This window comes from Ciconia boyciana, chromosome 2 (genome assembly GCF_034638445.1).
Source record: "Ciconia boyciana chromosome 2, ASM3463844v1, whole genome shotgun sequence".
In the NCBI taxonomy this organism is placed as follows: Eukaryota; Metazoa; Chordata; class Aves; order Ciconiiformes; family Ciconiidae; genus Ciconia; species Ciconia boyciana.
In genome coordinates this window covers 48,172,812-48,197,763 of record NC_132935.1, presented here as the reverse complement: position 1 = coordinate 48,197,763, position 24,952 = coordinate 48,172,812, and the positions used below count along the sequence as shown (strand labels likewise).

The window sequence follows — 24,952 nt, the reverse complement described above, 5'->3', positions numbered from 1 at the left end:
GATAAAAAAAAAAAGTCAATAATTTACTTACACTAGCCCTTCATTCTCTAAGGTGAAGTGAACAGGTTGCTTGGTCAAGCCAGGAACAGAGTACAGAGGTTATCACAAAAGATACACACACTCAAGTTAACACTTGTGTAAAAGCAGAAGCTGACAACATTGTAACCAAAAAGAAAAATGCACAGAAAGAGAGCTGACATTTCTTGAAAGTTATCTGAAATGGTAGTGCAGAAGAAAACAATATTTAAGGCACAAATATAGCATTCATTGTGAGAACATGCTACATTTTCATTCATTTTTAGAGCTCTGTCTTGCTCTTAGATACGCAGGCGTGCACCATTAACGGCACTTGCACGGTTCAATTCCCATGCATCATCCTCAGAATGGGAGTTGTGGCTAACCTCTAGTATGTCGCATGTAAAAAAAATACTCTTCACTATATTTCTGTTTCTCACTTCTATATTCTCACTTCTCTGTATGTGTAAAGCATGTGGCTTATTGGCAATGTGTCTGACCACATTGAATAAATCTCCTAAATCCAGGCTTAAAGTTGGATAGTCGTACTGATCAGTCAACTTTTCTGTGTACGAATCTCTCTTCTTTTGTGACTGTATTTTCCTGGGTTTGAACCTTTTAAAAGGGGCTAAATATCAGAATGGAAAATATAGATGGAATTTATGTTTAAAATTAGCTTTTAATGCAATCAGTGTGTTTATTTAAGAAGGAGGATACATATGAGCATGTGCATACGTGTACATGTACAACGTCTACATACATCTACCACATTTATTAAATCTGTCTAGTGGATAATACCAAGACTTCTGCCTTAGCAATATGCTAATGCTTGCTCAAGCTTTTCAATGCAGTGCTGAAACCATCCTTGACACAGCACTGAAGCAGTAGCTGCAGCATCCCTGACTGCTGGATAAACGGAGTAAGAGAGATGAAATTTATCAGGGCTGCTAAGAAGTGTTCATCAAGACACATTTTTGATTAACATAAGTGTGCACTATTCTCAGAAGTGACAAAAAAGGGGGAAGAAATTATAACTGGCCTATGTCAAGAGATTTAACCTGTCCATCTGACTCTACTCACTTTTTGCAAACACCGCTTCTTTCATTCAGTTACCAATTGACTGGGGGTAAATTGAAGGAGGAAACCTTTGCTTCTAAGACACTACCATTCTTCTAAAAAGTAAAAGCTCTACAGTGGATGGACTTATTTACTTAAAAGATGTAACATTTCCAAAGGCATAATATGTGCTAGACATCTAGTGGTACTTAAGCTGACATTTATGCCTTTGAAAATTTCTCCCAAGAACCTCTGATGTGAGCACATAAATCATACTGTCTGTCTTGTAAGTAACCAACTTGGAAAAGAGAAAACTGGATAAAGCACTCCAACACATGAAGGACCGAGAAACTCTTAGTGACTCCAAAGCCATTTCAGAAAAACAGAGGAACAGGACTTTTGTTATGAATTTGCCCAGGAAGGACAAAGTATCATTCTGTATAGGAAAGGTTGACACAACTGAGCGTCACAGAATTGCCAAAGAAAACAGAAGAGAAAGAAATGCAACCTATTCCACCAGAAACGATGTAGGCTGGGGAGTGGAGTGACCCAGGTTCTCTGATGCTGACTATGATACGAAGCAAACCATTCTACCTTCCTTTTACTTGACTCCCCTGAGGGTAAATAACGATGCTGAAAGGGTTTCTAGAACCACCAGTATGCCTAAGTGCTGGCTGACACTCAAAGTGTTGTTACTGAAGATGGAAGACTGCTGTACAGGAGGCCATACTGTCACAGAACATACTCAAGGGCAATTTAAAAAGTCAGAATGACAGAAATGAAAAGATGCTGTATTCAGACCAGGCTACCTGCAGTGGAGATTGCCTCCTGTGAAAATGAAAGCACAGCCAACCTGGGGAAGGGAGGAGAAGGCAGACCGCCTTTATCAGAGCATCGAGGATGAAAAGGTTACTGGCTGCTTGTTATGATCAGCGAGACAGAGGAAGACAAATAAATGACAACTCCTTGATATTGCGTGATTGCTGCTGGCATGAAGGAGAGAGATGGAGAAGGAAATCAAAGTGCCTGGTTCACTGTTTGTCTTTACACAGGGGCCAAACACAGCAGACGTAAATATACCTAGCAAAGGGCAGGAAGGTCAAGATAACTAGAATAAGACTAAGGGATAACTAGGAAAAGAAGTAACCAGAAATGGGGTGCTGGTCATCCTGACTAAACTCCCCATTCTGGTGACCTGGACATTTCCCTGTTTTTCCTATCCAAATATATCGCCCATATTATACTTTTCATTGGACAATGACATTGGCTTTTACATTGGATTAAAATCCAAACCTAGTGCAATGCCTAAGCATAAATGCATTCTTGCCCATACATGTATTTGCCACTATTTTGATGCTCATTGAATCCTCTCCGTGGTTTTCACAGATTATGTGGTTAGCTAGGGAGGTTAAGGAATTAGTTACAATTAGCATCTTACTGAAAAACAAAGTACCGATATGAAAGAAAGATCTGCTGCAGCTGCAGCTTCACATGGATGGAACGTGCCATGTAAGAGTTCAGTAACGTTTCCAGTATTTTACCCTTTTGTGCTGTAAAGAAAAAGGAATTTTGCATTGAAAGGAGGATTCACTGTATACCTAGAAATCTGTAAGACACAATTTCTCTCCTACTCATTGCTTCTAATCAGACAGATGGATACATTGCTAAGGAAAAAATACAAAAAAACCCCACTCTAAAACAATGACTGCATCATTTTTATTTATTTCTTGCATTCTCTGTTCACGTAGCAGGAAATTTAATTCCAGTTGGATCAGTCTCTTGTGATATTTTTTTCTTTCATTTAATATATTTTTTAAATGCTTAGAGGCATTATGACAGAAAAGCATGTATTTTTTGCCCTGGTTTATACCCATCATCCTTACCATTACAACAAGACAAAAGCATTAAAGTAAAATTAATCATGTCAAAAGATTTTAGCAAAAAACAAGGGAGACCATGCATAAAGCATCGCTTTGTCTAGTGTGAAGTCACGCTCTGATTAAAAACATATAATGAAAGTGAAAGTAATACATCATTGCCTTAGTAGTAGGGTTTTTGGGAGAGCTATGCAATTCCGAACGCAAAAAATCTTTATAGGCTCGGATTTTGCAACTTGCAATTATTATAGAATAATTCTAACAAGCAAAACATTGTTTCAGTTCCTTAAAGTTTAATTAATCTTAAACGTTGCAGTTTAAACAAACAACCAAAGGAGTTCTAGGATTAAACAAGGACTGGCAGGACTATAGCTGGTAATTAAAACCGAAGCAGCAGTGGCTGGTTCTGAGCAGTGAGGCATGAGGGGGTGACACAGAGACCCCCCCCCTCTGCCCCACATCCAGTAAGTAGTTATGAGGATGGCGAAATATCATGGCACAATGAAACCCCATTAACAGAGCAGAACTTTTGCTGTTACTAAGGACTGTCAAACACCCATCAGCTGTTCTGGCAGTGGTAGCCTGTTGCTGCCATGTGACATAAGGAAGCACCCAGTTAAAAAATGAACTGGTGTTTGTGCACGTCTAGGCAAGCCTGAAAAGAAACCACACAGTGAAGATCTGTTCACTGTACTTTGCCATACAGTCTATAAAAGCCTCTACTTTGCTCAGGCACAAGTGTGCAGTAAGTATTGTTTCAAATTAAACAGGAACGCGCACATTATGAATCTTAGATTAGGACTGTGCCCACACCAAGTAAAATTAGGTGGCAGAAAATGTCTGTAAAATGCCACTTTCTTTTTCCTTTTTTTCTTTATTCTGTCTCTATTCTTTGTTGCCAATATAGAAAAAAATAATTCTCTGAGAAATACCAGACAGGAAAAATACACAGTAATACTAGACTGTGAAAAATCTACTGATCCCTTGAGCCATAGCATTCTTGCCTATAGATGATGACATTAAAAAATTGGAAATGGGTGCATGCTTCCCCTCCTCTTCTGGATCTATGAACAAGGCAAGTTGTTTTCCTGATACCTTTAGAATTACTCCCATTAGTACTGATGCATTTGGTGCTTTGGCTAGCCAGGCAGAGAGAGGTGGGCAGTATCCCCTGCCAATAGATCTAGTCTTGTCATGGGAACAAAATGAGATTGCTACTCTGCTGAGCTGTCATACTCGATAGCTTGCGCTGTTCCACCTGCAACTGTCTTCATAGCTCCAACTGCGGCGCCAGGGCTTACATGGAGTCAGTGGTTTCTGATGGCTGATCTTCTCCTGTTCCTTACGCATCACACAAGGCAGGACACAGAGCCCTACGCAACTGAGTGGCTGCAACAGCCACCCTCCATGCTGAGAAGGAAAAAGGCACCAGGCAAGCAGCTCCCTCTCAAATGGGTTTGCAGGCCGTGCTGAGTAACTTTTGGGGCTCCTCTCAGTGGAGGGTGACACGAGGAGATTCGGTCTCCTCTCATCCATCTCCTCCTCAATTGTCCTGCCACTGCACCCAGGACTAAGTGTTTGCAAGCTTCTTTCCCACCTTCCCGCCCCCCAAATGCCACTGCCACAGAACGCAGAAAATTAGTAACGTAGATGGCTTTGGAGGAGGGAAAGGGGAATTTCTGTGCGCATTTACATTGGATCAGTAAGCCTCTAAGTGCAAAGCCTTGCTTTTTCTTGCTGTGCGGAGGAGGCTACTGGAGGGCAGAAGGTTAAAGAAAAGACTTTGTAAACATTCACTAGTACAGGAAGAAATCAAATACACCTAAGGCGATAGTAAGATAGAACACTAAAATACCAGACTACAAGGTAGTTTTTCCCATCACAGAACCTTATGAGCAGGACATGGCTTTTGCTCTGTCTCTGTTCACTAGGGAGCAAACTCCTCATTTGCACTGATGACTTAGGGGTGAACTGCAACCTCAGGACTGACAGCACTGTCTACAAGTGAAAAAAAAAAGAGAAAAAAAAATCTTCCTCCTTCACTGCTGATTGTACATCTCTGATAAGAATAAACAGACCAATTATTTTCCAAAACTGCAGACTGGGAGAGAGGTAAAAGGGTAAAGGAAGGAAACAAATGTACTTCTTCCTAAATTGCAAAAAGTACATGAAAAATAAAGATAGAACAATGTCCTTAAATTCCCACACACCGTAAATGTCACAGTATGTTGGTACAACACCATGACTGCACTGAACTATCACCATGTTATAATGTGATGAGCTTGTGGTCTTCCCTAAAACTGCTCAGTCACAGTTCAAGTCCCTGCACTCCCATGCTGTATAGTCCTTCAATGTTTTACGGAAAGGACAGGACAGAAGTTCTACTCTAACTTGCCTCCACTTCCCATCCTCTCATATTAAGTTAGAAAATAAAGCAGGGGATACTTGAAACTCTTATTTCAACTTTAAAAATAAAATAATTATTGCTACCATTTGGTGAGTAGTAATAATATTTTCTAAGAAATCATGCTTGTTAACATTTAGTCTTTTTCAGTGTGAAAAGACATCCTTGAACAGCAGTCCAGGCCAAGAAGGTATACTTTCTAGCAGGTCTTGTAAGAACACGATTACTCATGTCACGAGAGGGCTGTGTATTTGACAGCCGACACTGAGACAGATCCTGGGACCTTCAGGACTTCCTGTGCTGAGCACCAAGTGCTTGAACATGAGCTAGCTAGGAGTGTAAAACAGATGCATTATCTTTTAATCACAGCACAGAAGGTTACGTGCATTAACCAGAATGGAAAGAGAATTTTTGTTTACTATTTGTTACTGTTTGTTAGAGGTAACACAGAAAAGACTACATTCTTTTGATAAAATTACATAAAATTATTCAGAAACACCTCTCAACACCACCATAGATGCTGGTGTTATTCAAATACTAGAGATAGATTTTTAACCAGAGCATTTAGGTGTCATGGTATCATGGTACCAGGTATCATGCCTCTGGGTCCAGTTTCCCCCAGTCTTGGAGACAGCATCACAATGTAAGTAACCAAGAACGAAATAAATTTCATTCTTACAAAATCTGACACATCTACAGATAGGTAAGACTTGGAATAAAGTTTTTCACTTTAATTAAGTGGAGAGTTCACATCCTGAAGCAAGAGATCCACTTCTCCTGCCTATCCTGGTGAGCCACTGGATTAGACACAACAAATTCAAAAAACCTGAACACTTCCGCCTGACGTAATATCATTGATTTTTCACTGACTTACCATCTTCAGAATTTTCCTAGAAGTAGCGTACAGAGGTGAGTATCATATCTCATTATTCTGAGAAATGTGAAGCGCAGTATGTTCCCTAAAACAGATGCTGTAGACTTTTCTAATGAACAGTTCATACAACCTTTTGTAATTGCCATTCTTACAGAATACCCTCAGCTATTAGTCCAGGGCATCTATATCTAAGCAGTCTTTATACTGCAGCACTTTGAGAAAAGCTCCTAAATTTTCCATGGGAGAAAGCAGTTTGCAAAGGCACTATTTCAAGTCCTGCACCATAGCAGTCTTTTTAATTCTTTTTCATCCTAACCTGTGCATATAATATTAACGTGGATGCATCCCATTAAAGGGCTTTGGATAAGGGATGAAGAACAGAATTCTGTAAAATGTATTTTCCTGGGGAAAAAAAAGCAGGTCTATTAGGAAATCCAGGTTTTACCAGTTGTCCAGTTTTAGAAGTATGGCTTTGATTTATGGATCAAAATTGCTCATTTATTATTTTATCTATACTGCTTTGGGCAATTTTGACAGTTAAAATTTAGTTTTATTGACCAATGCAGCCAGTTTAGCCACAAGGGGACTAATGCACACACAGCCTGCTGCACTCAAGAAGCTATGATTTGATTCCATGACCAAGTCAGACTGGGAATCGCAACCAACATAACAATAAGTTCCAAATCTCGATGCTTGAGGCAAAATACTTACTCTAAAACACAATCAACCTTTAAAAGAAGGTGGGAAAGAATTTTGTGATAGGAGCCTCCGTGCACTGTTTATTGTAGCTGATATATTCCACCAATGGTTCTGTCAGCAATGGACGCATAGCAGTACAGAGGAAACCTTTCTTTAATGATTGTGGACAACAGATAAAGCTGGAAGAAGGAAATGAAAATGCAAAAGAGAATCAAAGGTGTGCTCTAGTACTATGGCTTACCAGGGATCTGACTCTGAGAAAACTGTCTCGAACATTGCCTTTTTTTTCCCCTAAACCAGATTTTATTCATATGTACATAAATATGCATGTATTCATGTTGCAGTATGAAAGACTTACAAGTTTACTTAAAAAACTTACTGGAATGATTTTAAGCCAATGTTAATTTAGGCCTATCCTATTATAAAATCAGCATCTTCTGCAATCTCAATTTATTGCTCCATTGTGAAGCCCCCTGTGATACATAAACAAATCTCTGAAGAGAAACAAATCAATAAAGTGTCTAATTTGATTAACCATGTTTTTAAATTCATCAAGACAACTGTACAAAAATAAACCACTTACTTGTCAGTATTTTCCACGTCTTCTTTTCATCATCATAATACTGAACCAAATTGCTGGGTAGCCGGTCAGGTCCGGGAGGCAATCCTCCAACCAATAACAGCATTTTCTTATTGGAACGAATTCTTCACCCAAAACAAGAGGAAAGATGAACAACCACATTACTGAGGAGTATTTTTAGTGGCAACAAAATCATAACCATCACAAGAATGTTCACTGCTTGCAGTTTTCTATTTCATTTTTTGTGTTTCTTTCCCCAATCATGTCTCAACAATTTTTTGAACCAAGCAGAAAAATGATCAGAAAAGCTGCATATCTCTCTACTCATGGAATAATAAGCTTCCTTTATGCAATTTGTTAGAGGTTCATTCTAGAACGACCTTTTTCTTATATTATCCCTTTAAATCATCACTCTTTACAGCTGAATACACATGAAATGCTCTGGAGTTGTACTAAGGTTAAGCATTAAAGTTGCATGTCAAAAATCGTATTAGTCAAAATCATTATTATAAGCCATTCTACACTCAAAGAACCTTGAAAAAATTAAGGTTATGCAGAGAGTTTGTGAGCCAACTCTTTAATCACACACTGAACTTCAGATATATAGTTTAGTACAATTAGCAGCACTGGGCTAATGGTTGTGGGTTAAATGCTGCTTACAAGCACTTTTGTTTGTTTAATCCAGACTCTTGCATTCACTCTCCCCCCCGGCTCCCCCCCTTCTCTTTGCTCTCCCCCTGTGCACCACTGGCTATAGCAACACCAATTGGTAAAAATGAGACTGTGATGTTGTTGTGAGCCTCCCCAGAGTGGAGCCCTGCCAATGCTTGCCACTGATCCAGCGGCATGAACCTGCTCAACTGTGCAAAGTCACTCTAATTCCCTCCCTCTGTTTTTCTACCTTCTCCCCCAGGGGGCAACCACTGAAAGGAGTGACTACCCACCCATCAAGAGCTGGCAATTCGCTGCTATTAACCGTGACCGTGATTCCCAATCTGCCTGGCAGTTCTTAAGAACAGGACTGCAATGTCTCATATGCAGTAAAAGCAGTTATCTGCACCCTGGCCTCCAACGCTCCACCTGATGAATGTACGATTTCTTTGCAACATTACGGGATTTAGCACAATTGTAAGTGAAAAAGGGAGGGGAGGCCCAGACCCCCAGATGAGCCCCGATGCTTTAATAGTCACTTCGCATATAATTGAACTTTCATCAGTTATACTAAGCTTGGGTGTGATAACGCTGAAAGAAAGGTCTATGCTCAAAATGGTCCCACGAAGTAGGAAGGTGATGTTGCCTGGAAAAAATGCATCAATACGAACGAATGTGCAGGGGGACCATGCATTTGATGGAAAGCACTCTTGCCAAACACCAACATTCTTCCAAGCATGACAACATCACTGTAGCAATCTGTGTGTCAGTCTGCAGCAAACACACTCCTGGCCAAGAAAGGTACAGAATGCCACAATCCAAAACCCACCACCACAACTGCATGCGGCAGGGCCAAACCCGCCGCCCAGGAGCTCCAATCTCAGCAGTGCACTCCAGCACCGGGTGCTTTACCACCGAGGCTCACCAGTGGCTTAGCTCCAGCTACTACCTAGACAGTGTTGGGGACCCACCAATTTACATTTGTACCAGGATTGCATCCTCTCTTCAGAAGACTGGGCAAAATGAGCTAGGTTGTGCTGTAGGCACACACTACCGAAAAGGAACCTCCTTCAGGAAGGCAGCACGCAGCTGAAGGCTCGATCCGCACGATGCTTAGGAATAAAACCTTTCAAATGGCTATCCAAAAGACAACTACAGACTGCAGATACATCTATCACAAGGATGGACAGGGAATTATCTGGCAGATGGCCTTGTTTGTTTTAAAATGGATTTAGGGCTCAGGGAAGGTCCTGAACTGACAGTGGAGGAAACGAAACCCTCACTGCAGGGGCAGGAGTTACACTGCGGGGGCAGCGACGCTGCAATATTCTCCCACGCTGTCCTACCCCCCTGCTTCGCTCCCGACTTGGGGGGAGCCCCTCTGGTCCTTCAGTCTTTCTGACAAGCCAGCCTTTGACCCCTGCACTGAACCTGCTACATACTGTCAAATGATGTTACCTGCCCACCAGACTGTATCTGTGTAGGATATCAGGAACTGTCTCACGATCACTGTCGGCACCAACTCCACTCAGTGAGACCAAGCTCTGGGGAAAGCTTTGATAAGCATTGCCAGTGTCTTGAAACGTTCAATGTCCCCCGTAAAGTTTTTAATGAGAGAACATTTGATAAAAACGATGCCACACAGGAGTATGGTAAACTATTTTTGGTATGAGTTAGGGATGACTGCACACGTAACAAGTGGCAGAGCAAACCGGAGCCATAAGTCAGTTATGCATGGCCATCCCTAACGATAGAGAATAAATTGTTTATTCCAACCCTCTTGTGTTGTATGTTATATCACAATCAACTCCCTGTGTATTGTAAAATTCAGAATGCCCTTGCAAGGTTTACTTGATAAAGGAGTTTATTTTGATTTTCATCTTTCATCTGTAAAACTCCCTTCTAACTCCAAAGCACTGTGAAAAACCAATGAATGGCCAAGGCTCAACAGTTAAGGTGAAGAATGAAATGTCAGATGTAACTCTGAGCTTCCAGACTTTGGCAGCTGCAACTATCCTTAACATTACTGTTTCAGTTAAACAATCTGAGAAGCTACTGTTTCTTGAGAAGGAGCAGCACTGCTATATGGGAATGTTTAAAAAATGTTTAGTATTTTTACATGTTTAAAATGGGAAGTAGCATGAACAGAAGCCCTTAATAAAAGTTTAATAAGAACTTAATAGCCAGCACAGTCTCTACCAAAAGCACAGGGAACTCTCACATGGCAAAGAAGAGATGGGTTCTTCTACTCAAAGGATTTAATTCATCTATATTGAGAGCTCTTCCAGTGAACCAAGTAAAGATAATACAGTGACTAAAGATACGTATGTTTTAAACTGATGTGTTTTCCTGGAGACAATTCTGCTTTTTAAGTTTTGGTGTGACTTGCTTCATTTTAGGTTTTGAAAAAAAAAATTCTGTATTACATTATATTTGTGTTTCATATTGCACTGAGCAGTACTGTTAAAATCTTAAAATACATTCTAAAATATGAAAGACATGGAAATGATCACTGCTTATATGCAGAAGACTTTTCCAAATACTAATAAAAACGTAATTCAGTGAAACACTACGATGAAGGCAGGATTTAAAAATATGTGTAATACCTTAGCAAGATAAAGTTTCTCCCTTTCTTGCATTATTACATGTTTGCTATTTGGATAACTCAAGATTACCATGTGAAATGCTCTGCGTTATATCTGAAACACTCTCTTTTCATAGTCCTTATTTCACAGTATAATATACTATTCAGTTACATACTGTGGTTCACAGTGTTTCTAGCAAGGCTATTATGATCATCCTGTGTTCAATTAACAGTAGTGGGTCCCAGTCAGGGAAGGCTAAAATAATGTTAACTGTGACCCAGCAGGCTGATGTCATGGCAAAAAGCTGAGATAAACTTATCCATACCTTATCCCGAAAGCATTTCTTATACCTAGAATCCAAAACTCTAGTTCTCATTGATGAACATACACATGTTGTTATTATTCTGCACACACTTTGCAGTTTCTGTTCTGCAAAGATTTTAAAACACTTAATTCACCTTAATTAAGTTCCTGGGTACCCCACGTGGTGTGAAATTCATTTTGTCTACTTACAAGACTGGAAACCAAAGTATATTTTGAAGTCAACATGTTCAAACTTGCATCATTCCCTTCAGGCACACCAACCTAGGAATCTGAGAACTCATATAAGTGGCTTCATTTTCAGAGGTGTTGAATACCCATCAACATGCCTAAATCCTACTCACTTCAAAGGTAGCAGCAGATGTGCATCAGCTCTAAAACTCAGGTCACTAGCCCATAGTCTAAACTAACCGTGAATACACAAGGCAAAATGCTGAGCCCAAGAGAGTTTATCAACTCTCAAGGAATCAGTAGAAAAGACAGTAACAGACCTCAATACTCCTGATGACGACTCCCACCCAAAGGTCTTTTGCAACCTTGATAGCCTCATGTTAATGGAAAACGCATGAATGGGAAATACTCTTCCTGTACATTGTTTTTCTTTAGTAGCATATCCATCAATCTTGCACTGATGGGTTTTCCTTCTAGAAGTTCATTCTACCAAGGCTGGCAAGAAAACAAGCCCCATCAACAACAGGTTTGCTCCAGACTCTTCCAGTTTTTAAACAATGCAATAAGGCTCCCCTCTCTGCATTAGTGAATCCAAAGAAATGGAAAGACTGCAACGATGAAGTGGCAGGCCTGTGGTTCTTAATGCATTCAGTGTAGCGTTACACATCAGAAAGAAAACTGCATCTTAGACATACAGGTGATCATGGTAATCAATGAAAAAAAAAAAGACTATTCAACTATGCTTTCCTCTTAACTCAGGGCTATAATAAAACCAAAAACCTGGATCATTAATTCTTTTTTAATATAGGCTATCACCATGGCTTTGAGTATAGAGCGAGCCAGGTGGCTCTTCAGACCAGGGACCTCACAGACATGGGATGCCTTGCTCCTGCTTGAGTGCTGACCTTAAACGCAGTGGAGCCAAATCGAACTTCAGGTATTTGCTCACTGAACTCAGGCACAAACAAAAACAGCCAGAAGGCCAGCCCAGATCCAGCAAGAGCAGGTGAATGAGTGGTGAATTTTACTTACATCCACAAATCTCATTACATCAAAGGATTTGAGAAACTGGAGACCAACACATAGTGATACTGTCAAAACAAGAAGTAGCAAGAATCTCAGAAAAAGTGGCTGTATTAACCTGCAGCAGAAACAAAATATTGCAGTGAGGTTTAGATACCAACCTCAAGGTAATAGACAAAGAGATAAATACACTGTCCCAATCAGCATTTCAGTTGCAGACCTTTTGTTTGTTAACACTTAAAGACTTAATTTAATCTTCAGAAACCAGGATGGTCCTAAGCAACCTTTTTCTTCTAAAAAGGCATCTGAAGGAGTGTTGTGTCCAACAAAAGTGTAATGGAGAATATAGTTGCAGTTTGCAAATCTGAACTGATGCTGCAGGCATCTATTTGCCCGTGACTGAAGAAACTGTTTTGCCATCACAAAACATGTGATGAGATCTTTGACAATCACCTTCCCTGCTCCTGGATAGGTATTTCAGTGCACCAAAAGTATCATATGAAAACTGCTTATTTCAATAGATTTTGGATTCCGCAGTTGACTGCAAAGATAGCCATGATTAGCAACAAATGATTAACAGAGAGAAAATATCATTGTCCAGGAGTTTAACTATGAACTTGATGAAAGCTATAAGATACAATGTAAAACTTATTTTGGACGGAGAAATTTTGTGAGGTTTTGTTATCACATAAAATGAATTAATGAACATCACAACCTATAGGTGAATAGGCATCCAGAATCTCTTCCTAACCCTATAGCACTGCCAGGGCAAGGACCTGAGCTCTCACAGCTGCCAGACCAAGTTCTACAGATCACACTTCCACTGGAACTCTGACTGACCAGGAATATTTCTCCTTATGGGCAAAGTACAGACCTAAAAGAATTATCTTGATTTTGTCAAAACCTAAAGCATGCTGAGGTCTCTTGCAAATTATGACCAAGAAATTATTTAGTTCTTAGGTTCAAAATATGCTCAAAAATATGCTGAATGTGTGAATGTTCCTTTACGAATGGTTTTTTCTGACTCTTCTAAGGCACACCTATTGCCCAAGGCACACTTGAAAGAATGTGAAAAAAACTTTCTATTAATACCGTACCTGAAAACCAGTCTTATCATTCACTTTAGCGCCATTAAGATTTCTGTTTTCATCTTTTCATTCTCAACATGGGCATGCTTAGCAGAAGGCCCCGAGTAGAAGTTTTCATTGCAGCAGAGCTCACTGTAACGTTCACTGAAGAGGCTGGGTGATGCCCAAGAGACACCTGCTCTCCTGCTCATTTAATACATGTTGCTGGCCACTGACAGACTGAAGTTTAGGGACATAAATACTAAGTTGGGAATGATTTGCTGCAGATATTGATTGTTGTTTTCATCTTCTGAATCTACTAGAATTTTTTTTCTTTTTGTCCAATGCATTATTTTTTAAACAAATGCATAGAAAAAAAGCAGAGTCACTGTTTGCTCCAACAACAATCTTTCCTTTTTATCTCTGTCTAAAAAGCAGAAGTCTAAAGGTAAGTGAATCTTTTGTCTGACAGGCCACACTTAACTGTTGCAAAGTTACCTGACAAGTTAAAGTTTCCTTTATTTCTACAGTTGCCAGACAATTTTCCATCCCCTGTATTAAAATAACTTAGAATCTGTTTAGAGCTCTGAATACCCAATTTTTCTTTATGAATCCAGTCCCACTGCCATTACCAGTTTAGCATGGTGTCTAAGTAAATCTTGAAGAGTTAGGGTATTTTTTTTTTACCTGGAAGATTTTTAAAGTGAATGTCCCTTCCTTTTGGGATAAGAGCCTATGAACTAATAGGTAGCTTAGGGGTGGGCAACTATCCTGGAAGAGTGGCATCTGCCATCAGCATTCTTTTGGGAGGAACGCACAGGAATGTCCTTATCTTTGTCTCCCTGTATTACCAGCTTATTCTCCATGTTGACAGGAGACTGGTACAGTTCCCCAGAAAGATGCTCAGCAGCTCTCCCATACGGAGTCCTGGCAAGGCTGCTGTATTCATACACAACACTGCTGTTCCCTATAGCTTGAGAGAGGCTTTAATAGATGTGTTGCCTATGTGAGATTATGAATAGTACTTCTATAGTGACAATATCTACACAAAGAGATTATTTGAACACAGGTCTTTAAATTCACTGAGATCTGAATGCTAAAGATATCCTTACTAGCCACACAGCGCGTATCTGAAGCATTGTAAGGGATTTGAATCAAAACAATTTTACTAGCAAAGCTTATATTGGTATATGAGTCGCAAAACCTCCTGTGTCATGAATCTTATTGGCAAAACTATGCAAACAACTGATTTTCCATATTGTTGGAAGCTCCGAAAAACCTGAAAGTCCCTTGATCCTGAACACTTTTAAAAATAAAACTAAAGAAAATGTCAAAGCTAGATGCTTTTGCAATCTGCTTTCCCTTCCCCACCTCCTTTTTTTTTGTTTGTTTTAGACAGAGGTGGTAAAATGGAAATGTTTATAGAATGCTTCAGGGTGGTCAAATCTGCATTTTTCCCCTAGGAAATTTCAATCAACTCTTCCTTCTGATTTTCAGACTGTGAAAAGTCAAGAAGGTCCTTTTTTGTTTGATTCTATATCGGATGTCCACAAGGACAGGAGGTCTCTGCATCAGAGGCTGCATTCTCCCCAGCCGAGTCTCCTTTTCCTTAGGAAGCTGAGGAGAAGAAACACAACTTGCTGCCCCCTCACCCAAGCTATGACTGGTTACCTTTTCCACTGCTTTTTTTTTTTTCTGAAAGGAGGCGGCAGTCAGGGAAGATAGGAAGAACCAACCGTGGCATCAACTTCTATTTACTTCCAGCTTCAGTGCAAATTGTCTGTTTCCATTGAACTTGGCAACTGATAATATTTGCTCAAAGTTTATTGTCTGCTTTCCCAGAATACAGCAGGAAGTGTTGACTACTAAGTACTAGGCATGATGGTCTTTAAAGAAAATTTCAGGAAGCCAGCAAATATTAAAAATGATGCCAGGAAGTATCTACTAATGGATTTCAACTTCCCATATTCTTTAATTTCTTTAGATGGTCCTTTGGTAAACCTGTAATACCAGACAGGGTCTGTTTCAACAAAATCAACAACAGAGATGTTATCAGAGCAGTAGAGTCCAGCTCAAAACTTTCATTCAGGATTCCTATTAACTTCCCTGCTCAATCTTTTCAGGCCATACTTTGCAAAGGATAATGACAAACTTTGCTCTGATTTAGAAAACTGCTCTGATTTTTAAAACACAGGAGTTGTTTGAAAAGATAAAATGGTGTTTTTACAGATTATGAGGATTTTTTCCGTAACGTGAGTTTAACAGAACCAAAGCTTTTTTCCTGGCAAACTATTTTCTGTTGATTTTGTGTTCTACATTTGCTCTCCTCCCCTTGCCCCCAAGGCTCGCTGTACTTTCTCTTCAAGTACAAATCCAAACAATTACACCATCGCAGCTCTGTTCCATTTACTGCTCAGCAGTTACAGACTCAGAACCTCTGCTATAAGGAAAAAACTATAGTGATCCCAGGCTACAATGTGCCTTCAAAGACCCTCTCCTTTCTATCTATCTCCTCTTTCCACATGAAGGGGATGCACATCAGGCAAAGAGTGGACAGAAAAGCCTCAGATAGGACACGCAGGCAGCCAAGACAGGTGTGTGTGATGCTCACCATGATCCTACAGCACACCATTTGTAAAAGGTAGACCCAACGTATAAATCATACCAGCAGGACTTTGTTGAAGAGGGACCTTCCTGGTCTAGGAGGCTCTGCACCACCTGTGACCTACGTTCTCCCTGACAGGACAGTCCTGGATTGCGTTGCCAAAGCATGGGCAAGAACAGCACAGGACCTCATGGGAGGCAGCTCCATTCTTTTAGGGACCCACAGGATTTGTAAATGAGCTGCACAGACTGTTGCAGGTGCTGGAAAAGGGGCATTTTTGCTCAAGTACAGCATTTGAGGAGGAAGTTCCCATTTTCGCAGGCACTTTGCCCTCAGTTTGAGTGGCTTAGTAAGATTATTCTTTTTAATTTAACTTAATTTTCCCTCTAGAACAAGGCACCTCGAAATCCAGTGAAAGATTTCCTCTTGGAAAAAGGGTTTGGAGATGCAGATGCAGATACCTGAAGCTGCTTCAAATGCTAAAAGGGGCAGGGCGACGGAAAGCTGAGGAGCAGCACAGCCCAACCAGCTGCAGCAGCCTCTGGAGATCCAAGCTGAGAGGTCTGGAGCAGTCGGCACTGGTGTGTGCGAGCAGGGAGCCTGGGGAAGGGGCACTGAGGGGCCAGGGGCCATGGCAGCAGAGGATTCAAGAGAAGGGACAGGCAGAGGTGAAGCTCAGGTAGGCTGGATCTGGGGAAGAGCCCTATCTGGCAGAGTGGCCTGGGAGCAAGCAGGGGCCTATGAGGGAAAATGGTAAGGGAAAATGAGTAGTTTGGATGTTCAAAAGGCTTTGAAGTAGGGGATTTTGAAAAACTGAAGTTCCAGAGCAAGAGAGGGCAGGAGGTGGGGAAGGAGCCAGTGGGATTCTGGGACGAGGTGTCGCCTAAGGACATAAATTAGGAGGGGCTCCACAAAGAAAACCAGCCCAACTAGTACTGCTGACCAGGACACTGGCTGGCAGGGGAAGGGGAGTACCCGCACATGGTACTTGGCACCCCTACTTCATCTACAGCTGTTGGAAAGATGGTTGTCCACAAGAAAGGCCATTAAATGCTCTTCATAAATTATGTTTCTCGTAACGAGTACTGTAGCTTGGTCAAGAAACTCGCCATGACCTATGCCACCAGGGATGTTACCAGCCAGGACATACGTGTCTGTAGGAAGGCTCCCAGGGACTGTCCTGACCCACAGCAGTCCTTCTAGGACAATGGTGCTGCCTCTGCCTGCCCCTGGTGTAACCTGAGCTCCAGGCCTCCCTCCCTCTCCCATACTCGACATCTCCCCACTTACACTTCAGCACTAGCCTGTCTCCAAAGGCAAATGAATGCACATAGTAAGGCAAGTAGGTGAGACTAACTAGGATTAAACTGACTACAGGTCTGTGGTTCACTTCCCCGCAGCCTCTAATGTGTCAGTCTCCCTTCTGCAGCTCAGCTGAGAGAGTCCTGGCACAGGTACAATTTCCTGGTATTAATTCAGGCACGTAAGACCTGATCTAAAGCCCACTAAAATAAACTGGAGCCTCATGTTCACTTCATCCACACCGCAATGCAAATGTCAGTAATTCACATACATTGTAAGCTATGTTTCTTATCCAGATGTTAATTTGGGGTCTGAAATATTTCTTACTTGCAATCAACCATGAGTACAAATATTAGTTAAAAATCCAAATATTGGTGTCAGGATCACAAAGGGACAGGCAGGTGGCTGTTACTAGAACACACAACAATGTATTTCAGTGAAAAAACAGGGAAGTTTTTTTACCATCACCAAACATGCTGTACTGAGATCCTACAAAAATCTTAGCAGAAAAATAAGTCAAATTGAACTACAGTCTGTGAGATTTGTAGACAACTAGTGTATTCAAGAAGGAAATCATTTAATTGCCAAGGAATGTAACCAGTTTCTTCAAATTTTTAATCTCCTCTGTAGAAAGTAAAACAGACTAGGTATGTATGTCTTCCACATAAATGCTAGCGTCTCACACTGTTCATCACTTTATATTTTCCTTCTTCATCAACAGTGACCACCTTCTTACTGAGTGAAAACTGGTCATATCATCTTCATCACCTGTCACTGTTTAATTTGCTGTCACTTTCACTAATATCACCTAACAACACCAAACAGTCTGGATGACACCCTCTCCCCGCTGAAATTAAAGAAAAATAAAAGCCTCTACAATTAGCTTCAGCAGGACCAGAATTTGCACTTCTAATGTCCCCAAGGTCTAGTAGTCCAGGGAACAAAAGTATAGAGAAACAGCTGGGTCTGTACATGCTGGGACTTTGCGGAACCCAGAAAACAGCACAGTCAGGCTTAGCCTTCTTATCTCTTTGTCTTTTTATTTCCCTTCTTTCTCTTTCACTCTTTAGTTCCATATTTTCTGCCTAAGACGTTTCCCACCTCAGGTCACTTGGTTGATCCCCGTCCATTTTTCCTCCCCCGCACCTGAAATAACATTTCCAGAAACTGAAATACTCAGCTGTTATTGACAACAGATGCTGTTTCTGCCAAGAATTAGGTTTTTTCCTTTTGTTTCATCCCCTCTCTTCTTTTTATCTGCCGGGGTCTTTTTTGTTTTATTTGTCTCCTTTCCTGTCTGGTATCCTGTTCTTTCACTTTTCTCCCTTCAAAACTGCTCTTCTCTCCCCTTCTCCCTCATTTGTACTTCCTTGCTTCCGCTACTTACGTCCTGTTCCTCCCCTGGAGTATCTCAATTCCTTTCTTTTTCTGCATTTTCCCCTCTCTCCCAGCTTTACGTTCCTCACTCCCCTCTGCCTTCAGGTACCTGATGCAGCTGTACAGACATCTGACTGCTGCTCTGCCTGCAAATCCTGGGAGGAGCTGACCAGCCCAAACCACTGATGTCGAGCGGAGCTGCGTGTGTCCTGCAGCCGACAAACAACTCCCAGGCAGTAAGGGGCTGCCTCTTCCCACCCGGCCTATCTTCTCATGGCTGGCTGGAACAGAAGTCGCTGTAAATAGTTACAGGTGAGCGAAACCATAAAATCATGGCAATGTTCTATACAAAGGCAACAATATTTACGGAAAACATTTAATAACAAGCCCCGTAATTTAAGTATTTTTTCTATAATGCTCCATTCTGTCTACAGCTACATTGTGCATTAGCACCAGCGAAATTCAAGCTAAAAGCTAGGCGTTTCGTAGCAGTGATGTGTTTTTAACCATTTTCATTGTTGCAAGCAAACATGGAAGCAATAATAATTCTCACTAGCTCACTCATCTTTAAAAGTGAAATTCTTTCCTGCAACACGGTAATGCTCTAACCCAGAACTTTTTAAAAATTGAAAACACATACTGTGTATTGTATAAAATATATTATATTACACAATAAAGCACAGAGACATTTTAATCAACTCAGTACTCTAGTGAAGTCCCGAGAGTCAAATAAATAACTGGAAGACGAACATTCCTCTATCTAAATGCATTTTCTTCCCAGAACAACAGAAAACATGACACAGCACAGTTATCTGTGTCTCAGGGAGAGACAAACATCATGTAAGCCTAACATTCAGGATCACCATAATGGGCCCAATCCACTCCATGCTGAAACCAACTGGGATTTTTCCTACTGATGTCAAAACTGACTGTGCCTCAAAAAGCTTTATTAGCGGCTTGCGTGCTGAGGCCCTGCTGCAGGTGAGGATCACAGAGGCCAGAAACCCCCAGCATTAACCTGAAAAAAGGAGATCAGAGTCCCTTGCTTAGAGCTGAGCATCTGATCAAATGCCAGATCAGAGCCAAAACGCCCACTCCCCATGGTAAAGTCCTAAACCTCAGAGTGCACAGCAAGCTTCACAAGTCAGGAACGTCATTCCTCACCTTTTTAAACGATGATCGTTCAGTTTCTGTACTTTGAAAAATAATTTTACAAAAATGCATGCGAGCATTCAAGTGTTACCTTCCCCCAGGAAATTTCATGAAAAAAAATCTGCTCTCCCTGCAGGTAAAGAGCATTTTTCACTGTGGCACAAAAGACAACCCAGGTGCCTTCTAGCCCCAGCGTCACTTGCGCTGCAGGATCTGCATTTGTAGCACAAACTTTATAAATAACTCTGCTCAGAGCATGCAGACTGGCTTTTATGATCCAAAATCGCTCTCCTCCAGCCCCGACAACAGCAAAAACCTGTGTTTGTCAGAAAAGTGAGCACATATGATTTACCACATAAAAAACAAACTTAAAGAAAGAACCAGTGCTATTTTTAGTTACATTTCAGAGGAGAATTGCCATATTTCAAGCTTCCCATTACACTAGTTTCATTTAAGAAATATACATAGCCCCAACTCCAAAGTACTCCAAAGTGGTAGTGCACGTATGGATATGTACGTACATATGTGTACACACTTTGTTTTTAAGTACCGTGTTACAAAAAAAAAAGTTCTTTATTAAAAATGCAAAAAAGTTATTGGCAAGTTCTAATTCTGAGTGAGATTCTCCTAATTTCTTCAATATGCAGTAAGCAGGTGGCTATGGCACTGTGCTGCTTGTATCTCTCACCAACCCATACTGTACTGTGCAGTATATATTATACTGCACAAGAAGAACAGTTAATCTCTTTCTGAAGACATGTGAATCTTTTGTGCATGACCTTTCATTAAACTTTAAATTCCAAATTACCAAGGTCACCATTGCTCACAGAAAAGGTAATCAAAGTTTTAAAGTCCTTTTCTGTGTAATAATTTTCATCTATTTGCACACGTACTTAACTGTTAGTTACTTTTAAGATTTCCTTCTGCAAATTAGTAACCTAAGAAACTCTTTGCAGGTTTTCCTCCTTAAAATAAAATTTTACTGAATGAATGTCAACCTGTCATTGCAGCTTTAGAGAAACTAAGAGTAACAGGAAGGACAAGTCTGGAAATCTCTATAGTCTTGAGTATGTTTCTTTTGTTTCTTTGTTCATGTTTAAGAAGGCATTTGTACACTTAGGCAGCCTGATGAAATCTTAAAATGATTAAGATTCAAAGACAGGCCTTCGTGACCTTTATGAATTCCCAGGAATATCATCCAAGACCCAAAATGAAAATATACCAATTGTATTCTGTATGACAGAGCATTTCAACATCTCCAACATTTTAAAATTTTGAGTAAGTTCTAATGCCTGCTTATAAATAAGAGAAATCTAAATGTTTTTGCTCAGATTTCCCTGCCACCAAAGAACCCAATCAAGAGAAGCTAGTTATGACGCCGTCATTAAACACACATTAAAGTTGAGAAGGTGACAGTATGTTTTCACCCGCTACAGTTAAGGGTCTCTGAAATACCACTCCGAAATACCACCTATTACAAATTAAAAACGTGGTATTTGTGGTATTTGGAGTCCCTCATAAGTCATTAAGTAAGTGCAACTTAGAATCTAATCTAGGTCTACTTAAAGTGCGATCCTTTTGTGTACGCTCCCGCTTACAGGGAAAGCCAGCTCCCAGCACCAGGGGTATCAGATTCTTGCAGCATCCACGACACTTGTAAGCATTCAGTGGTCAGAACACCACTACATATCCTTCAAATGACATGGACCAGTGAAGCTGGAAGGTATCTTCACTGAACCAAGCCGGCTGGTATCTCAGCAATCCACCAGGACACGAGCCCCGGCATGCCCCCGGCGGCGTGCAGAATCTCAACTGAGAAGGAGGTGGTGGGTTTTGCATTTTTGAAAGTCAACAGTTTTGAATATTGAAATGCAAAGGGTACGCACCAGCCACAACAGCGGCGTCTCAAAAATACTTTGCACTGCAAAATGCTGGTATTTGTTTTTTAGTGTAGGATTTCGGAGTGAGAGTCGGTTAGACAGCAAGGTGATAAGCACGACAAAATACTAACAGAGCGAGCTAGCCAGAGATAATAAAAGAAGGCACAGCATTTTCAAAGTTAAATCATCGGGGTACCTATTACATGAAGATATAAAGAATCCTCTGCATTAATGCTAACAGAGCGTATTATCTAAAATATATAATAACGCACCAGTTTTTCTTGCTGCTGTTAAGTCATTAATAATATCCACCTATTAGTTAAAAAGCTGAATAATACAAAGTGTGCTTTGATGTCTGCGCTACCGTGCCACTGTACTTGGAAGATGGTATTATCTTTCCATTTTTGAATGAAATGAAGTATAAACGTATTTTAAAAGGAGAAAAATAAATATCCCCTTCATTTCGGGTATATTTACTGCTCATTAAACTACATGCTGTGCTTTCAGTTCCTAACACCAACCTCATATTGTCAATCTTTGACATCATGATTCATTACCTTATTAAACGAAAATAACTGACATGTCATAGATGGAAGGACTATGAAGTCACAAGTTTTCACGTGCAATACGGACATCACCCGAACACCAGCAATACCAGGGTGTGCACGAGTAACTCATTTATTTATGAAAATAATTAATTAGATTCAGGACTTGGATATAAATAAATACGGCCTGTAATAAATAATTACAACAGGTTCCCAACGCGCGGGCTCCCACTCGCACGGTGAAGCCCCACATTCACACGGTGGCCCCACGGACCAGGCACGAAGGCTGAGGGAGCTGCGACCGCCGCCCGCACGCCGGGAGGCCGGGGAGCGGGGCGGGCACGGCCTCCCCGCGCGGGCAGCCCAGGCACCCACGCCGCGGGAGGCCCCCGCCGCCGCTCGCCCCGCCGGCCGCTTCCGAGGAGGCCTCCCGCCCTCGGGCGCGGCCTCCGCCCCCGCCGCTGCCCTGCCGGGGGTCCGGCCCCCCACGCCTAGCGCCGCGCTGGCGGCGAGGCACCCGCCGGGCCGCCTCCGCGCCCCGCCCGGGCCGGCTCTCCACGCAGCGGCCTCCCCCCGCGCCGGAGGGCGGGCGGCCGGAGGGGCGCTGCGGGGCGCCGACCGCCACCCCCCGCCCCCGGCCGCGGCGGCCCCGCCGGGCCGAGGGGAGGGGATGAAAAGTTTGGCGGTGCCGGGGGCGGGCAGCGCGGCCGCGCCGCCGCCCTCCACCCGCCGCCGCGGGCGGGCTCCCGCCGCCCGGCCCGGCCGCTGCCGCTGCCGCGGCCGCAGCCGCCGCGCCGCCCCCTGCCCCGCCGGAGGGCGCCCGGCCCGGCCCGGCCCCCGCGGGGTCCCTACCCGCCGCCGCCTCGGCCCCGCGCCCTGCGGGGACTCCCCGCTCCCCCAACCTCCCGCGGCCAGAAGCCGCCGAGGGGGCGTCTGTGAGGGAAGGGCCCCCCTCCCCGCCGCCCCTCTCACCTGCTGGCCAGGCTCTGCCGGCAGTGCTGCCTGAAGGGCATCAGGTGGTAGTTCATGGCGTCCAGCAGCAGCTTCTGGCAGACGGGGTCGGTGCGCATGAAATCCACCGACTGGACCCGCTCCACCAGCTCCGGCGCCGGGATGAGGGCGAAGCGGAGGCGCTTCATCAGGTCCGGGGCGTACTGCATGCGGGTCTCCCGGTCGTGCTCCAGCCAGAGCACGGACATCTGGAAGAGCGCCAGCTCCGACTCGACGGGGGGGGGCAGCGAGTCGAGCAGGGCGCGCATCTCCTCGAAGTTGAGCAGCAGCACGTCCTCCACCAGGTACTTGTTGGCCAGCTTCTTGGTCTCCTCCAGGCCGTGCAGGGCGGCGATCTTGCACACCTGCTTGTAGTTCTGCACCGAGATCTGGTCGTTGAGGAACTGCACGCACAGCTTGGTGACCTGCGGGATGTGCAGGATCTTGCTGACCGACAGCACCTCCTCCACCGTGTCCAGCGAGAGGGTCACGTTGGCCGTGTACAGGTACTCCAGCACCAGCCGCAGCCCGATGGACGAGCAGCCCTGCAGCACCAGGTTGTTGATGGCCCGCGGGCTGGCCAGCAGCTTGTCCTCCGGGGAGGAGGACGGGGTCCCGGGCTCCTCCTGCGGTTGCGACGGCGGCGGCTCCTTCGGCGGGCCCCCCAGCCCGTCCTGGGCGCCGGGCCCCAGCCCCAGGGCGTGGGGGTGCCCGCCGCTCCCGCCGCCGCTGGAGAAGAGGGATCGGAAGTACTGGGAGCAGGAGGCCAGCACGGCCTTGTGGCAGTGGAACTGCTGGCCCTGGGCCGTCAGGGTCACGTCGCAGAAGAGCTGCTTCCTCCACAGCAGGTTGAGGCCGTGCAGCAGGTTGTCGCTGTGGCTGGGGTCGAAGGTGGAGGTCCTGTCCCCGGATCTGGACATGGCGAGCGGCCTCCGACACACCTGCCTTTTAAACCCTCCTCCAACCTGGGCAGAGGGGTGGGGAGGAGAGCGGGGTGGGGGGACACACGGGACGACACAACAATAAACACAGAGCTTTAGAGGCCCGGAGGGCGCATCCCGGCCGTGTGCGCACGGGTGGCGGGGGGAGCAGCCGGGGGACGGGCTCCCCTCTGCCCGCCGAGCCGCCCCCCCGCCCCGGGCACGGACGGGCTCGCTCGGAGGGGCCGCAACTCGGGAGGGCTGGAGATTTATTTTTTTGGCCTCCCCCCCCTGCTCTCCCCCCCCTACACACACATACACCACCCCTTTCTCCTCCCTCCTCGGTGCAAACCGGGCTGCTCTCCAGGGGAGGAGCGAGGAAGCCGGGGACGTTTTCAAAGCTGAGCCACCCCCCCAAAAAAAAACCCCACCAACCACCCAAGCAATCAAACACACACAAAATAAGCCCCCCCCAAACTCCGCGATGCCCAGAGAAACTACCAAGTGACTGAAACTCTGCCGGGAAGGCGAGCAGCCTGGCCGCCCTGCCCGCCGCCAGCCCCGGCCCCCTCCGGCCGCTTTGGCAACTCGGCGGCGCCGGGACCCGCTTCGTCCCCGGGGCCGGGGAGCGGCGTGCCCGGGGCGGGGGCCCCGACGCTGGCCGGCACCGAAGTTGAGCCCCCCTTCTCCGCCCCGAGCGGGGGGGGGGGGTAGATTTGCAATACTTCGCACCCCGGGGCGGGGGGGGGCGGGGGGAAGCGGCAGCCCCGGGCCCGGCGAGGGGCCGCCCGCCGCTGTCCTGCCCGGCTCGCTTCTCCTCGCAGCAGACGGCGCCGCTGCCGTAACTCCGGTAACTAC

General features: G+C 44.0%; 1 protein-coding gene across 1 annotated transcript in view; it reads right to left on the bottom strand.

Annotated features, from left to right (window-relative positions):
* The window catches only part of KLHL14 (kelch like family member 14), a 60,439-nt gene extending 36,345 nt beyond the window's left edge, over positions 1–24,094 (bottom strand). The window contains exons 1-2 of the mRNA XM_072851285.1: positions 23,157–24,094; positions 7,509–7,630 (exon numbers count right to left, since the gene is read on the bottom strand). Of these exons, the coding sequence (XP_072707386.1) occupies positions 7,509–7,630; positions 23,157–24,094 (1,060 nt within the window). The remainder of the gene's footprint in view (positions 1–7,508; positions 7,631–23,156) is intronic.
* Between the last annotated feature and the right edge of the window lie 858 nt (positions 24,095–24,952).